This window comes from Silurus meridionalis, chromosome 21 (assembly GCF_014805685.1).
Source record: "Silurus meridionalis isolate SWU-2019-XX chromosome 21, ASM1480568v1, whole genome shotgun sequence".
In the NCBI taxonomy this organism is placed as follows: Eukaryota; Metazoa; Chordata; class Actinopteri; order Siluriformes; family Siluridae; genus Silurus; species Silurus meridionalis.
The window spans coordinates 349,589-364,942 of NC_060904.1; the positions used below are offsets into that span (position 1 = coordinate 349,589).

General features: G+C 40.7%; 1 protein-coding gene across 15 annotated transcripts in view; it reads left to right on the top strand.

The window, feature by feature from the left end:
• tnikb (TRAF2 and NCK interacting kinase b) overlaps positions 1 to 15,354 on the top strand; it is a 55,715-nt gene extending 40,361 nt beyond the window's left edge. For 4 of the 15 annotated variants that reach the window (XM_046833673.1, XM_046833684.1, XM_046833678.1 and 1 more), the window contains 12 exons: positions 649 to 830; positions 1,666 to 1,780; positions 2,082 to 2,249; positions 3,321 to 3,420; positions 3,534 to 3,716; positions 4,277 to 4,420; positions 4,786 to 4,920; positions 5,029 to 5,129; positions 5,367 to 5,516; positions 6,303 to 6,462; positions 10,520 to 10,659; positions 11,585 to 15,354. In XM_046833673.1, the coding sequence (XP_046689629.1) occupies positions 649 to 830; positions 1,666 to 1,780; positions 2,082 to 2,249; positions 3,321 to 3,420; positions 3,534 to 3,716; positions 4,277 to 4,420; positions 4,786 to 4,920; positions 5,029 to 5,129; positions 5,367 to 5,516; positions 6,303 to 6,462; positions 10,520 to 10,659; positions 11,585 to 11,668 (1,662 nt within the window). In that variant the 3' untranslated portion in view covers positions 11,669 to 15,354. The remainder of the gene's footprint in view (positions 1 to 648; positions 831 to 1,665; positions 1,781 to 2,081; positions 2,250 to 3,320; positions 3,421 to 3,533; positions 3,717 to 4,276; positions 4,421 to 4,785; positions 4,921 to 5,028; positions 5,130 to 5,366; positions 5,517 to 6,302; positions 6,463 to 10,519; positions 10,660 to 11,584) is intronic. The other 11 variants (XM_046833674.1, XM_046833685.1, XM_046833688.1 and 8 more) reach the window with 8 other exon arrangements.

Sequence of the window (15,354 nt, forward strand, 5' to 3'; positions counted from 1 at the left end):
CAGATAATAAAGTACATCTTTTTCCAGCATCACACACACATCACATGACCTCTAACTGATTTCTGTCCTTCATTAATGCAGGAAATTGTAATAATCGATTTGCTTCATTGACTCCAGATGTTGTTATGTTCAGGCAAAAATATAAAAGCGATGAAATTTTCGTCTCATTTCTTGAATGTATGTTGTGTATTAGTGAGAAGTTTATTATTGTGAAGGTATCTGAACTGAGTTTTCTCTCTACACGACTGTGCTGCTCCTCAACATCAGGAGGAACTGGTAAGATGTGCAGACTGGTTTTTACTCCTGACTTTGACCCCTGACCCCTGACCAAACCCTGCTGCATGTGACATGTGACTCTGAAAGGTCTCTCACCTTCATGGTCCTGTTCCTCCTCTGGTTCCTGTCATGCATGATGTTCTCAACACCCTGATTTCTTCTCTGACGTGGTGTCAGATTTGTCCTCGCTCAGTCTGGACAGTCTGGTGTTTTAAAGTTCTCGGGTTCTCATAGACGTATATTTTTTGCAGGAAAGCTCCAAGATTGTGAAATGGAGATGTTTTACGTAAATGCAGCTGAAATGTTGAAGAGCTGAAATAAGTTTTAATTTCACGTTAAACATCTGTGGCGTTTTTTTTTTTTACCTCTCAGGATCTCACTGCACTGGCCAAAGAACTCCGAGAGCTGCGCTCTAACGAGGAGACGAACCGACCGCCAGTCAAAGTGACCGATTATTCATCGTCCAGTGAGGAGTCTGAGAGCAGTGAGGATGAGGAGGGAGAAGGTGGAGCTCATGATGGAACAGTGCCAGTCAGTGACATCCCTCGCATCATGTGAGCATCTTCCTCTTTTATTCTGATTTAGAGTAACGATGGAGTAAATGTTGAGTCAGGATCCTGAGGCACAGGAAAGTGGCCGAGGTGCAGAAGATGATCCTTTATCACACTGAGGCATATGGTTTTAGTTCAGAAGAGAAAACGCTTTATTCATCACTTGTTTAGTAAAATATTAATATTTTGTGTCCATCTGAAGTAAAAAACCTCCAACACATTTACTGATTTACTTTATTCATATGTAAATATGTTGGTTAAGCCACACCCACAAGACTCCATAAAAGGCAACACACTCAACAATAGTAGCATCACATATTATAGCAGGGGCCCCCAAACTATGACCCCACAGCGGCCCTCTGAACAATGCCACAGACGTATTTTGAAAATGTAATTTTATATTACATTTTTTACTCGTATTATATCTGTATTTAATAATAAAGGGTGGATTTTAAACGAAAACGTCTCGTAGTATTAATAGAGGTCGAGACACTGATAGTTGATCACTGGAACTATCGCTGAAATCCACTTTCACTCGACCCTATAGTTATTAACAGACTAATTATTTTTTAGATTCACCAACCCACAACATGCATAAGTAAGTAAATGTTCAAATTTGAATAGCAATGAATACAAAAAAGTCATTATGACAGTAATAATGCTGTTTTAATAGGTGATGTATCTGTTATAAAGAGTCGCTCATTTGTCTTTACAGGGCAGAACAAAATAATAAACTGATCCAGTATTATAAACACACAGTAGCTCCTCCCCCTTTTAATACACTGCATTACTAATGGTGTGTGAATGATTCCTGCTCGGTTTCTCCTCCTGTTCGCAGGCCATCAGCAGGTCAGAGTGTGAGCGAGGCGTTCGAGGCTCTGGTAGGTCCTGAAGACTCTTACGACGAGTCTTACGGAAACAATTCGAAAGACAGCACCCTGATGATGAGAGAGGTGAGAACATGAACATCTTCACCATCACATCACATGACCTTCTGACATGATGATGTCAGTGACATCATCTTCAGAAGAACTCTGTATGAACTCCAGGCAGTTCTTTTTTCATTCATTAGTTTTCTTTTGCTTTATTTAGTATTTCATTTTTTCCAGCGTTGTGATATTTTGTGATCTGAGTGCTGATTGGCTGTAAGGGTTGCTTCATTGCTCAGATTCTAACAGCAGGTGGCGCTGTGTCGGTGACATAGCAGGTGTCAGGGGCAGCAATAGCACATCTTTCTCTCTTCCTCTCCTGCAGATGTTTGGGGAAAGAAAACGCTCAGGTCATGCCGAGAGCAACGGTTTCCCTGGTAACGCCAATCTTCCTGATCTAGTGCAGCAAAGCCACTCCCCCTTGGCCACACCCAGTGAAGGCCCAGGGCGCCACTCCAGTCTGCTTGGGCAGGACCTGGACTCTGTGGCTGAAGTAGGTTACAGTGCAGCCTATCAGTCCGAGCCACAATGCCTTCTGACCTTTAACCTCTAACGCTAACCTGACCCCGACCTCGCTAACCATCACCATGCGGTCTGGTCTAAAATAAGGCACATATCTCTACATAAGGCTGTGCTTTCTGTAGTCTCAGGGACGCCCTGCTCTCGCCCGGTTCCAGACTCGCGCCCCTTCCTGTCTCGTCCTTCGCTTGTCCTTTGTCAGGATTCCTTTGGAATTATTTTACTCACTCATGCATTAAGGTTTTTTTTTTCCCCAAGCCATCTATAAACGCATGAACCATGAGTTACGCCATGTATATAAAACGCTTCTCACCTTAATAATCATCGCTGAGTGCTCACTAACCTTAAAAGATCATTATGTGCATGCATAGTGCTTGTTATAATGCTCACTATGAATCCTGTATGAAAAGCACATTATACACCTAACATGTAGCCTTCATAACACCTTATAACACTTTATAAGTCTCACACAAGGCATTGATGATTATACTTCAATATGAACTTTGTAATGCATTATATCATTATCTCTTTAGATGTACCACAATGCTCGAATGCATTATAACCTGCCACAGGCACTGCTTTTGGGTTATAGTGCATTACAACATTATTGTATGTAATCATCAGATGTTATGAAGTGTTATGAAGTGACCTAACGTTATGATGTCACGTGATCATGCTTTATAAAGTGTTCTGTAAGGCATTAGAACATCACTAGTGTGCTGTAGCGTAGCTGCAGATGTACAGTACAGTGCTGTATACAGTGTTCTTATGACTTCATGCTATAATGCATTATGTACTGTAGCTGTGATACACTAATCCTTTATAAAGTGTTACATATGCAGTTATAATCTCTCATTAACACTTATACACCTTATTCCATGCATAATAAGGTGCTGCGCATGCGATATCCATCCCTATATAGTGTTTATAATGTGTTATTAAGACAGGATTTATAGGAAGTGGTCAGTGTACACAGCAGTGTTGATTTGTCACGAGTGTTGCCTGGACCACCAGGTGTGTGGTATTAACCCCGCTCTCCTCTCAGCAGTACGGGAGCGGATCCAAAGCATCTTTCACACCATTCGTGGATCCACGAGTCTACCAGACTTCTCCAACTGAAGAAAACAGTGAGAACCCAGCAGCAGGTTCTCATCCCTGTGCTTTAATCTCAAAATCTGTAACCAGTCAGTAATAAATCTGAGTGATGCTCTTCAGCAGAGTTAGAGTATTTACTAGATTGTGTTTTTCTCACCTTTAGCTCTCACAGTCGACGAGCTGCTGAGGCAGGAGCAGGAACAGGAGCAAGCTCGGCTCAACGAGGCTCGAAAGATCTCTGTCGTCAACGTCAATCCCACCAACATCCGGCCGCATAGTGACACGCCCGAGATCCGTAAATACAAAAAACGATTCAACTCCGAGATCCTCTGTGCTGCTCTGTGGGGTGAGTCTCAAACATCAGCTCACCTCAGCTCATCTCACCTCAGCTAACTTCATATCATCTCATCTCACCTTTTCTCCCCAGATTTGTGACATCTTCAGGACAGAGGAGTTCACACTTCATTACTGCTTTTAGATTAGATTAGATTAGATTAGATTAGATTAGAGGGGGAGAGAGAGAGAGGGGAGAGGGGGGGGGGGGGAGAGAGAGAGAGAGAAAGAGAGAGAGAGAGAGAGAGAGAGAGAGAGAGGGAGAGAGGGAGAGGGAGAGAGGGAGAGGGAGAGAGAGGGAGAGGGATAGAGAGAGAGGGGAGAGGGGAGAGGGAGAGAGGGAGAGGAGAGAGGGCTGGTGAGGGATGAGTGTTTATAGCTGCTATAATGTGAAAGAGAACAGGAAGTGATTCTTTTTACAGATTCTCCTGACGTTAATAGAACTGGTTGTTGATATAAATAATTAATAATAATTAAAAAGAGAAATAAAACACGTCATAGGAAATAATGAAGTGTGTGTGTGTGTGTGTGTGTGTGTGTGTGTGTGTGTGTGTGTGTGTGTGTGTGCTGCAGGTGTGAACCTGTTGGTTGGGACTGAAAATGGACTGATGTTGTTGGATCGCAGTGGTCAGGGGAAAGTCTACAACCTCATCAACCGCCGACGTTTTCAGCAGATGGACGTGCTGGAGGGCCTCAACGTTCTCGTCACCATCTCCGGTGAGAACAAACACACGATTACTGGACATAAAGTCACGTGAAAAAAAATAATTATAAGATTTTTATGTATCAGGACAAAATAAAAATCCTCTGGTCCATATCTGGTCTTAGAATAGAGTTAAACACAACCTCAGATGAACAACAACACGACACATTACACCCGGTTATTATTTATTTTACAAAAATTAAACTGAAATTGAGGAACCTTTTGTGGAAAAACGGCTTCCATAGGGTTTCAGAGGCTAATTAGCATAGCCCCGCCCCTTTGCTTAAATGGCAGTCAGATAAAGACTTGTATGATTTCTGTTGAGATTTCGAGTTTCAGACGGCGATAACTAAAATGACACTGTTGTGTTTTTCTTCAGGCAAAAAGAACAAGTTGAGAGTTTACTACCTGTCCTGGCTCAGGAACCGGATCCTCCACAATGACCCTGAGGTGGAGAAGAAGCAGGGCTGGACCACTGTGGGAGATCTGGAGGGCTGCGTTCATTACAAAGTCGGTATGTTCTGTTCTGATCCGTTCTCTCACTGCAGTCAGGTTTATATTGGTATTTAAATTATATTTGTATTTTTATTGAAACTCATGCTGGTGTGTTTACATCTGAAAGTGAAATATGAGAGGATCAAGTTCTTGGTGATCGCCTTGAAGAACTCGGTGGAGATTTACGCCTGGGCTCCGAAACCGTATCACAAATTCATGGCTTTCAAGGTGAGTGTGATTTCTACATGAAGCGTGTGATTTCTACATGAAGCGTGTGATTTCTACATGAGGCGTGTGATTTCTACATGAGGCGTGTGATTTCTACATGAGGCGTGTGTCTGTGTGAATCGGAGTTTTGATATTTATCGTGTTTCATTGTGAGACGTGAGGAACCTGCACTGATCTGCGTTTATGAGGATAAAGTGATCTTACACGTTACTGATGTTTGTGTTTGTCTCTCCGAAGTCCTTCACTGATCTGCAGCACAAACCTCAGCTTGTGGATCTGACCGTAGAAGAAGGTCAGAGGTTAAAGGTCATCTACGGCTCCAGCGTTGGGTTTCATGTCATAGACGTCGACTCGGGGAACCCATATGATATCTACATCCCATCGCACGTAAGTGACGGAGCGCTGAGAGGAGCAGCTCTTCCTCTTCCTCAGCTTGAGACAGGATGCCTCCTCTTCCTCTTTCACAAGGGCTTTGAACTTCAGACGTTTAATGATGTGCAGAAAACAGTGATAATAATAATAATATAATTAAAAAATAATAATAATAATTCAACACTAGAAATAATTGCATCCTTTAATCTTTTCTAAAAATGATTGGCACCTCTTGAGAATAGTGTTATTTAAACCCTGAGAATAAAACGTTGTACATGGAAGCATGGACTGAGATCTTCTACACCACCATCTTCAGCCTGGTTTGATGTGTGATCTGTGTGCAGTTTAAAGAAATACACCTCAGTGCTCAGATGATTGTGTACAGAATATCAAAGACTGGTCCTTATGAAGGGTGCCAATACTTTTGGCGTTGACTAGTGGGAATTTATAGTGTTTATTTGAAGATGGTTATATGATGAAGTATGTGATGATTTGTGTTTTTGCTCAGAGCAAAACATTTCCCCGATCTACGACCTTTGACCAACAAAACCGTGTGATAAAGTGAACCAGAATAAGCAGAAAGTTTTGGCATCTCCATGTCTGTGTGTGTGTGTGTGTGTGTGTGTGTGTGTGTGTGCAGGTCTCTTGTTATCAGGAGACTTTATTGTTGCAGCAGTTTCTCGCACCCTGCCAAGCGAGTGGGAAAAAACATCTCCTGTAGCTAATATTGTGCTGGTGCTTGTTACCCGAGGCTGACGGTCCCCAACCCCTTCCCTTCCCTTCCCCGTGTTCCTCCCTCAGATTCAGGGCAGTGTCACTCCTCACGCCATTGTGGTGCTCCCCAAGACCGACGGGATGGAGATGCTTCTGTGTTATGAAGATGAGGGAGTCTATGTGAACACATACGGCAGAATCACTAAAGACGTGGTGCTACAATGGGGAGAGATGCCCACCTCTGTTGGTAGGTCGTGGTTGTTTATTTCAAAATGATCCCGTCTCCTTTTAGAACCCTGAGGTCCGGGTGCTACAGGAACCTGCCCGCCACACCACCAGCTGCCAGTTACACCAGACGAACTGAAGTTTCTTTCTAGTCTATTATTTATTTCTTTAGATAACAAACACAATTTTTTCACCTTTATGATTTTTAGAAAGGGAATCAGAACAGATAGAGTACAAGCACACTCATTTACACCACAGTATTCATTTATTTATTTATTTATTTGTTTACTATGTAAATCATTAAAGCCCTAATGATAGGATTGGAGTTAGTCTTGGGATTATGGTTTATGGTTAGGGGTTGAGGTTAGAGGTGGTATAGTGTTAGGGGTTAGGGTTAGGATTAGAAGTTTGAGTTGGGATTGGGATAAGGGTTTAGGTGTTTTAGTTGGTTTAACTCTAGTTAGGTTAAAGGGTTAGAAAGGTTTGAGTTAGGGTTAGGTGTTTTAGTTGGGGTAAAGGTTAGTGGTTTGAGTTGGGATTAGGGTTAGGGGTTTGAGTTGAGATTATGGTTTTAAAATGGAATTAGGGTTAGGGGTTTGATTTGGGGTTGGGGTTAGAAGTTTGAGTTACATTTAGGGTTAAGGGTTGACGTTGGGGTTAAGGTTAGGGGTTTGAGTTTGGGTAAAGGTTAGGGGTTTGAGTTAGGGTTAGGGGTTTGAGTTGGGGCTAAGGTTAGAGGTTTGATTTTGGGTTAGTGTTGGGAGTTAAGGTTAGGGGTTTGAGTTGGGGTTAGTGTTGGGGTAAAGTTTAGAGGTTTGAGTTGGGGTTAGGGTTGGGAGTTAAGGTTGGGAGTTTGAGTTGGGGTTAGTGTTGGGGTAAAGTTTAAAGGTTTGAGTTGGGGTTAGGGTTGGGGTAAAGTTTAAAGGTTTGAGTTGGGGTTAGGGTTGGGGTAAAGTTTAAAGGTTTAAGTTGGGGTTAGGGTTGGGGTAAAGTTTAAAGGTTTGAGTTGGGGTTAGGGTTGGGTGTTTGATTTGGGGTTAGGGTTAGATATTGGAGTTCCTCACATCTCCAGGGTCCTCAGTTCACTTGTGGATCTTTGTGTGCACTACTGTTGTGTTTATGGGCGTGTCTGTGGGTTTGTATGTGGGTGTGTCCATGAGTTTGTATGTGAGTGTCTGTGGGTGTGTATGTGGGTTTGTATGTAGATGTGTCTGTGGGTATGTATGTGGTGTGTCTGTGGGTTTGTATGTGGGTGTGTCTGTGGGTTTGTATGTAGGTGTGTCTGTGGGTTTGTATGTAGGTGAGTCTGTGGGTTTGTATCTGGGTGTGTCTGGGGTTTGTATGTAGGTGGGTCTGTGGGTTTGTATGTGGGTGTGTCTGTGGGTTTGTATGTGGGTATGTCTGTGGGTTTGTATGTAGGTGAGTCTGTGGGTTTGTATCTGGGTGTGTCTGTGGGTTTGTATGTAGGTGAGTCTGTGGGTTTGTATGTAGGTGGGTCTGTGGGTTTGTATGTGGGTGTGTCTGTGGGTTTGTATGTGGGTGTGTCTGTGGGTTTGTATGTAGGCGTGTCTGTGGGTTTGTATGTAGGTGAGTCTGTGGGTTTGTATGTAGGTGAGTCTGTGGGTTTGTATGTAGGTTTGTATGTGGGTGAGTCTGTGGGTTTGTATGTAGGTGTGTCTGTGGGTTTGTATGTAGGTTTGTATGTGGGTGAGTCTGTGGGTTTGTATGTAGGTGAGTCTGTGGGTTTGTATGTAGGTTTGTATGTGGGTGAGTCTGTGGGTTTGTATGTGGGTGAGTCTGTGGGTTTGTATGTAGGTGTGTCTGTGGGTTTGTATGTGGGTGAGTTTGTGGGTTTGTATGTAGGTGTGTCTGTGGGTTTGTATGTGGGTGAGTCTGTGGGTTTGTATGTAGGTGTGTCTGTGGGTTTGTATGTGGGTGAGTTTGTGGGTTTGAATGTAGGTGTGTCTGTGGGTTTGTATGTGGTGTGTCTGTGGGTTTGTATGTGGGTGAGTTTGTGGGTTTGAATGTAGGTGTGTCTGTGGGTTTGTATGTAGGTGTGTCTGTGGGTTTGTATGTGGGTGAGTCTGTGGGTTTGTATGTAGGTGTGTCTGTGGGTTTGTATGTGGGTGTGTATGTGGGTTTGTATGTGGGTGAGTCTGTGGGTGTGTATGTGGGTGAGTCTGTGGGTTTGTATGTGGGTGAGTCTGTGGGTGTGTATGTGGGTTTGTATGTAGGTGTGTCTGTGGGTTTGTATGTGGGTGAGTCTGTGGGTTTGTATGTGGGTTTGTATGTGGGTGAGTCTGTGGGTGTGTATGTGGGTGAGTCTGTGGGTTTGTATGTGGGTGAGTCTGTGGGTGTGTATGTGGGTGTGTATGTGGGTGAGTCTGTGGGTGTGTATGTGGGTGTGTATGTGGGTGAGTCTGTGGGTGTGTATGTGGGTGAGTCTGTGGGTTTGTATGTGGGTGAGCCTGTGGGTTTGTATGTGGGTGTGGCCTCAGTAATATTTTAGTTTAGGTGAGAAAGTGTAATAGTTATTTATTGTCTCTGTAGGACATTAGTCTAGATTACACAGCTGAAGTTCATCTGGTGCCACTAGCTGCATGTTTATGAGTCTTTCTTTCTTTCTTTCTTTCTTTCTTTCTTTCTTTCTTTCTTTCTTTCTTTCTTTCTTTCTTTCTTTCTTTCTTTCTTTCTTTCACACACACTATGTTGTTCTTAAAGCCGGGTTTACACTGTATGATGTGAAATAAATAAAATAAATACACTAAAATAATACTTTGCGATGTTATAATGTAAAATAACTTGATGTGATTAATTGTGACCAAAGAATTAAGGTACAGACAGTGTGTGTGTGTGTGTGCGTGCGTGTGTGCGTGTGTGTGCGTGCGTGTGCGTGTGTGTGTGTGTGTGTGTGTGTGTGTGTGTGTGTGTGTCGGTCTACACAATTCACACAGAGTAAACCCTGCTTTAGTCTCTCTGGAGCTTCACTCTTTTCCTTCACACTTAGTTTAGACTCAATGCCCCTTTTTCCTCCCCCTCCCCCCCACTTGCCCCCTGACTCCTCCCAGCTCTGGTGCAGTGTGTTTCAGTGTGTTTGTTATTCATTGTGTCGTTTTTTATGTCTTTTTAATGTTGTTTATGTTCATTAACTAACACTTTGACTGTTGAACGATGGATTTTGTTACGTCTTTATGTTTTCCATGTGAATATGAAAATGTCTATTCCCTGTCCTCAAAACCTCCAGTGCATCTTTTACGGCATGATGAATGGATCTTAAATGCTCTTTGTGTGTGTGTGTGTGTGTGTGTGTGTGTGTGTTTAAAGTAAAGGATCCATTACAGGACACAGGATCCCATCAGACCAATCAAAGATGCAGATTTTTTGTAAATGTCTTTAACGATGATCCATGATGAGATCTGTGTCTCGAGTCTGTACGATTAACTTTCCCGCGTTCGGTGTTCGTTCACGTCTTCGTCTTTGAATTATGTGACTAGGGATTTATTTTGTGGATCAGACGGGGCATTTAACTACACATTATTTATTTATTTATTTATTTGTATTTATTTATTTATTTTTATTTGTGGATCCAAAACATTAAGTATAGAGAACAAAACTCTGCTTCTTCAATCTTTATACACTAAAGCTCTTCTGATCTGATCTTCTGTTTAGAGAAGTCTTACAGAATTTATTCAGAATTACTGACAGTTTATTATTTAAGTTATTATATATATATATTTATATTTATATATAATACTGAACTCTTTAATAAATATAGAGGAGAAATTCTTCATCGTAATTACAGCACATTAGAAGGATGACGAATTTTGAGACGTTTTGGCTCAGAAACTGCTGCAATAATGACCTCCTGCTGGTGTTGGGTGTCATGAGCAAGCTGGTGTTTTTGCACTCGGGTTCGGTTCGGTTCGGTTCGGGTTGGTCTCCGGTTGCTGTTGCCGTCAGAAGTCGTCGAGGAGTGGGGGGGTTTTTTCTCACAATCCTGTGTTGTATTTATTGCTCTGAGAGTCATCACTGTCCTGTCCCATGTCCTGTGTCCTGTTTCCTTCCTGTTTCTCCTGCAGCCTACATCCACTCCAACCAGATCATGGGATGGGGAGAGAAAGCCATTGAGATCCGTTCCGTGGAGACGGGACACCTCGACGGAGTTTTCATGCACAAGCGAGCTCAGCGACTGAAATTTCTGTCAGAGAGAAACGACAAGGTACACAAGAGTCCTGAAGTTACATCAGTATTAATGAATGCAGGGAAAGTTCCTGGTGTTCAGAGTCGGGTTAATGCTCCTGATTCTTTCCTCTTGAAGTGTGTATTTTCACTCGACTCTGAATTAAACATTCATGTACAGTGGTACCTCGACCTACGAGTTTAATTCGTTCCGTGGTCGAGCTCGTAGCTCAATTTACTCGCACATCAAATCAGTTTTCCATAAAAAATACTTAAAATGGCATTAATCTGTTACAACCCTCAAAATGACCCCCTGTTTTTATGTTATTAAATTAGAAAAATACATTTCTAAATAACAGATCTTGTATTAAAAACATAATAGAAAGAGTATGTAAAGATATAATCAGGTTTTATGCAGTGTATTTACCTTGGAGATGAGACGAGTTGAGCTAATGAAGACGCTGGGGGAGGTGGAGGGTAGAGGTGATAAGCGGAGGCAGAGGGAAAACTCGTTTTTTACTATCACTCCTGTACACTACGTATCCCTAAACTTTAACATTTTTACTTTTTCTTCTTTGCTTATCCTAATTTTCATCACAATCTTCGCTTTCTGGCTTCGCTTCGCCATCTAGCAGCGGCGTCTGAGTGACCGCTCGTACCTCCGAAAACTCATACATTAATGCACTCGTGGGTCAAGTTTACATTTACATTTACATTTACGGCATTTGGCAGACGCCCTTATCCAGAGTGACTTACAACTGAGCAGGGGAGGGTTTTAGGGCTTTGCTCAAGGGCCCAGCAGTGGCAGCTTGGTGGTGGTGGGATTTGAACCTGTGATCTTCTGATCCAAAGCCCAATGCCTTAACCACTGAGCTACCACCTCCACAAGTTACCACTGTACAACTTTCTGAAATTCTGAGACTCTGAGATGAAATGGAATCATCACTTTGCCTCTTTTTTTGCAGGTCTTCTTTGCCTCTGTCCGATCAGGAGGCAGCAGCCAAGTTTTCTTCATGACCTTGAACAGAAATTCTATGATGAACTGGTAAACCCCGTCCACACACCTGCAACGCCCCTCACACGTCCTACCCCTACACATGTCCAAAGTCCTTCTTCCACGTTGTCTCTGTGGATGTGTTCTGTTGTTTTAAGTGACGGGGAACGAGCGAACGACAGGAAGTCGCTTTTCAGAATAAATACTTTTAGAAAATAAAGAAATCATAAATGAAATTAAGGCCAGGAGCCGCTCCAGAGAGCCGAAGTTCATCTCACATCCACACCAAGCTCCGACCGCCGAGAGAAGAACAACCACCTCGTGTACCCAGAATTCCCTGTGGCTCTCGCCTGCAGGGTTCTTGTTTTTTTTTTATCATGGTTTATGTTTTTCTGGAGGAGAGCAGAGACGCAGGGCAGAGCTGAAGACATGAAGACGAAAAGTCAAGAAAATAAAACCATGTTGCAACTGTTCAGACCCTTTCAGTCATTTATTACTGTGGGCTGGACAAAATAATTCTCTGGAGAGGAGTGTGTGTGTGTGTGTGTGTGTGTGTGTGTGTGTGTGTGTGCGCACATTTCATGAATTTATTTCATTATTTTGTTATTGCATTTCATCACACTGTAACTGTACAAATGTTTATGTAACATTTGTATGTTTTCATTGTATTACTTTGTGTGTGTGTGTGTGTGTGTGTGTGTGTGTGTGTGTGTGTGTGTGTGTGTACTCAGTATCCATAAGTATGAAAAGCATCACACTATAGTTAAGACAAGTTAAAATGTGTGGATGTTTTGTAGTGGAGGACGTCATACAGTAGAATTTGGGGAAATTAAAGTTTCACTTCTCATCAAGATGATGATGATGAGGATGATGATGATGATGATGATGATGATGATGATGATGGATTCAAGTTTTCTGAATGTCGTTGCCCGGGTGCAATAAAGAGCAGGAGGTTTGGGATGTGATGTGTGTGTGTGGAGGAGGTTTTAGCTCAAGCCTGAACATAATCTGAAGCTGTGACCTTCAGGTGTGTGTGTGTGTGTGAGTGAGTGTGTGTGTGTGTGTGTGTGTGTGTGTGTGTTTTATAATGCTTTATTAAAATTTTAAAAAGGAATGAGTTTGGTGCATTCAGCTTCCTCTAAACCTACCTCATTTCCTTCCTCCAGTCGTTCGATCACGAGTTTGCGCTCATGCACATCATTACAGAATAGAAACACAGGAATCTCACCTGAGTCTCGTTTCAACTCATTCTTTCTGCACCTTTTTTGTGATTCCTGCTGTGAACTATCACTTGAATGATAATAATATTCACACATTCAGAAGCAAAGAAAACAAAACAATAAATACACATGAAAATGTGAGCCCTGTCACCACAAACGGTGAATTATTTATGAAAATGTGTTGCATAAAAGAAACTGATTTAATAAAAATACAGTTGAAATTTGAAGATTTTCTATATTTGAAAATTAAACAGGAATCTTGGAACTTGGAATCAGAATTTCAGGTTGAGTCTCTCGATCCTTCAGGAGATTTTGTGAGCTGAGGGCAAAAATATTTAACAACTAAACATTATGTCTTTACTGGAAAATATAAACGTGGGCATCGAGGTGTGAAACACTGAAATAATACACTTTATTTATTAGAGTTTCTCTTAGGTTTAAAAGAATATTCTAATTTTTATTTTTTACAAATACCACAATATCATTTTTTCATGACAAAGTGCAAACTGGGGATAAATTCAAAGACAATCAGGATCAGAAGTATTACTGAGCTGGTGCCGTGACCCGGATGTAATAATGTCTAATAGAATCAAATTCAGATTACACTCGCTATCTGGAGAAAAGCATTACACCTGTACATGTGTGTGTGTGTGTGTGTGTGTGTGTGTGTGTGTGTGTGTGTGTGTGTGTGTGTGTGTGTGTGTGTGTGTGTGCATGAGTTTCTTTATGTCTGTACCATTACATTTGTGATTGCACCTTCTCCTGAATATAAAACTGTGACCCGAGTTCAAACGTGTTGTCTCAATTAATATCATAATTATTATTCAGAATAAGTTTCTGTTTATTTTATTCGGCGTTTCAGCTCTGATTCAGTCTGTTGATACTGATTTTTTTTTGCTGTCACCTTAAATTTCACATTTGTTGTAAAATGAAGCAAATGTTCTTATTCGGTTATTTTCTGTTTGATGCAGAGTGAAAATACCTAACCATGTTTAATATTTATTTAAAAATGATATACATGTCTATGTATCTTTATGATTTAATCTTTACTTTAGTAAATTGAAGCTGGTTTTAAACTGTTGCTTCTGAAATTGGATTAAAAAAAAAAACAAATCCAGTGAATTTTCCAGTATAAAGAATTCTGTAAATGTGATTACAATGAAATTGTGTATTTGAACAGTGATGTACACTCTGATGCTTCCATACCTGACAGAGTTTCCATATTAATAACTTATTTCATATTTCAGTAAACATGCTTATGACTTTTATGGCAACTAAAAATGGACAATAAAATATAGAGTGAAATATCAGAGCAATGAAGTAAATATTATATATACATAATGCCATAATTGGATTGTATATGCAAAAAATATTAAAACAATATTCTGTTATTGTCAATTTTACTACAATTCTATTTACAGAATGAATTTAATTTCATACAATTTTATTTGAATGTTTTATTTTAATTTCTTTTCCCTTTGGTCATTCCTTCGATGCTTCCAAATGATAAATGTTACGATAAAGAACGATACATTTTTATTTTAGTTACTATTGAAAACTCAACACTAGATCTGCTGTCTGATCTCGTCTAATCTATGCCTGGTTCACTTAATGTCCAATCTACTGACATTATTTGAATGTTAAACACATTTTAAATTTTAATTAGAATAATAATCTAAAAGAGAAAGCCTGTGTGTGTGTGTGTGTGTGTGTGTGTGTGGTGTGTGTGTGTGTGTGTGTAAAACTCCACTCCAACATGATGGTTTCTGTACACCTGAAACTGAAACACCACTGGGTTTGTCTTTATGTTTGGAAGCAACAACTTTATTACTGATTATTTGGTAGGTTTTTAAAGGTTTTTTTTCTATAGCTGTATTTGGGATTAGCTCGTTGGTCTGAAAGTGCTGAAATCTATATTAGAATGTCAGAGATGTTTAATATCAGTGCTTTATGTAATATCACTTTATCCTCTCTCTGTCTGTCTGTCTGTCTGTCTGTCTCTCTCTCTCTCTCTCTCTCTCTCTCTCTCCTTTTATCCCAGTACTGTTTAATGCTTTTTTTTCTGTTTTTCTTTATAAACTCGATGCTGAATTATAGCCAAAATGATGTATTGAGACTTTTTTGTATGGTGATGTTTTTTCTGGGTTTGTTTGTTTTTTGGGGAAAATCTCTCGTCATGTGAATATTTGAAGGAAAGCCTGAAAGGAAACGATGTTGATGTAAATGAAAAGAAACCTAACACTCATCACGTTAGGACAAAGCTAGGATTATTAGCAATAAAGTGTATTGAGGATTTTTGTTCAAATATTTTTTCTGGTATTTTATTTTAGTCTGAATTTGGTAGAAAAATAAATAATCAAAATGTTTAAAATTGTTGATTGTTGACTCCAGAGTTTGGGCTGCAGGATGTCCAGGTGCGAATGATGCAGATTATACACTGAAATATTCACAGTTTGTTCCCATGTAACATAAAGCATTAGAACTTTGCTGTTTTTTAATAAATTGATGTATTAAATGACAA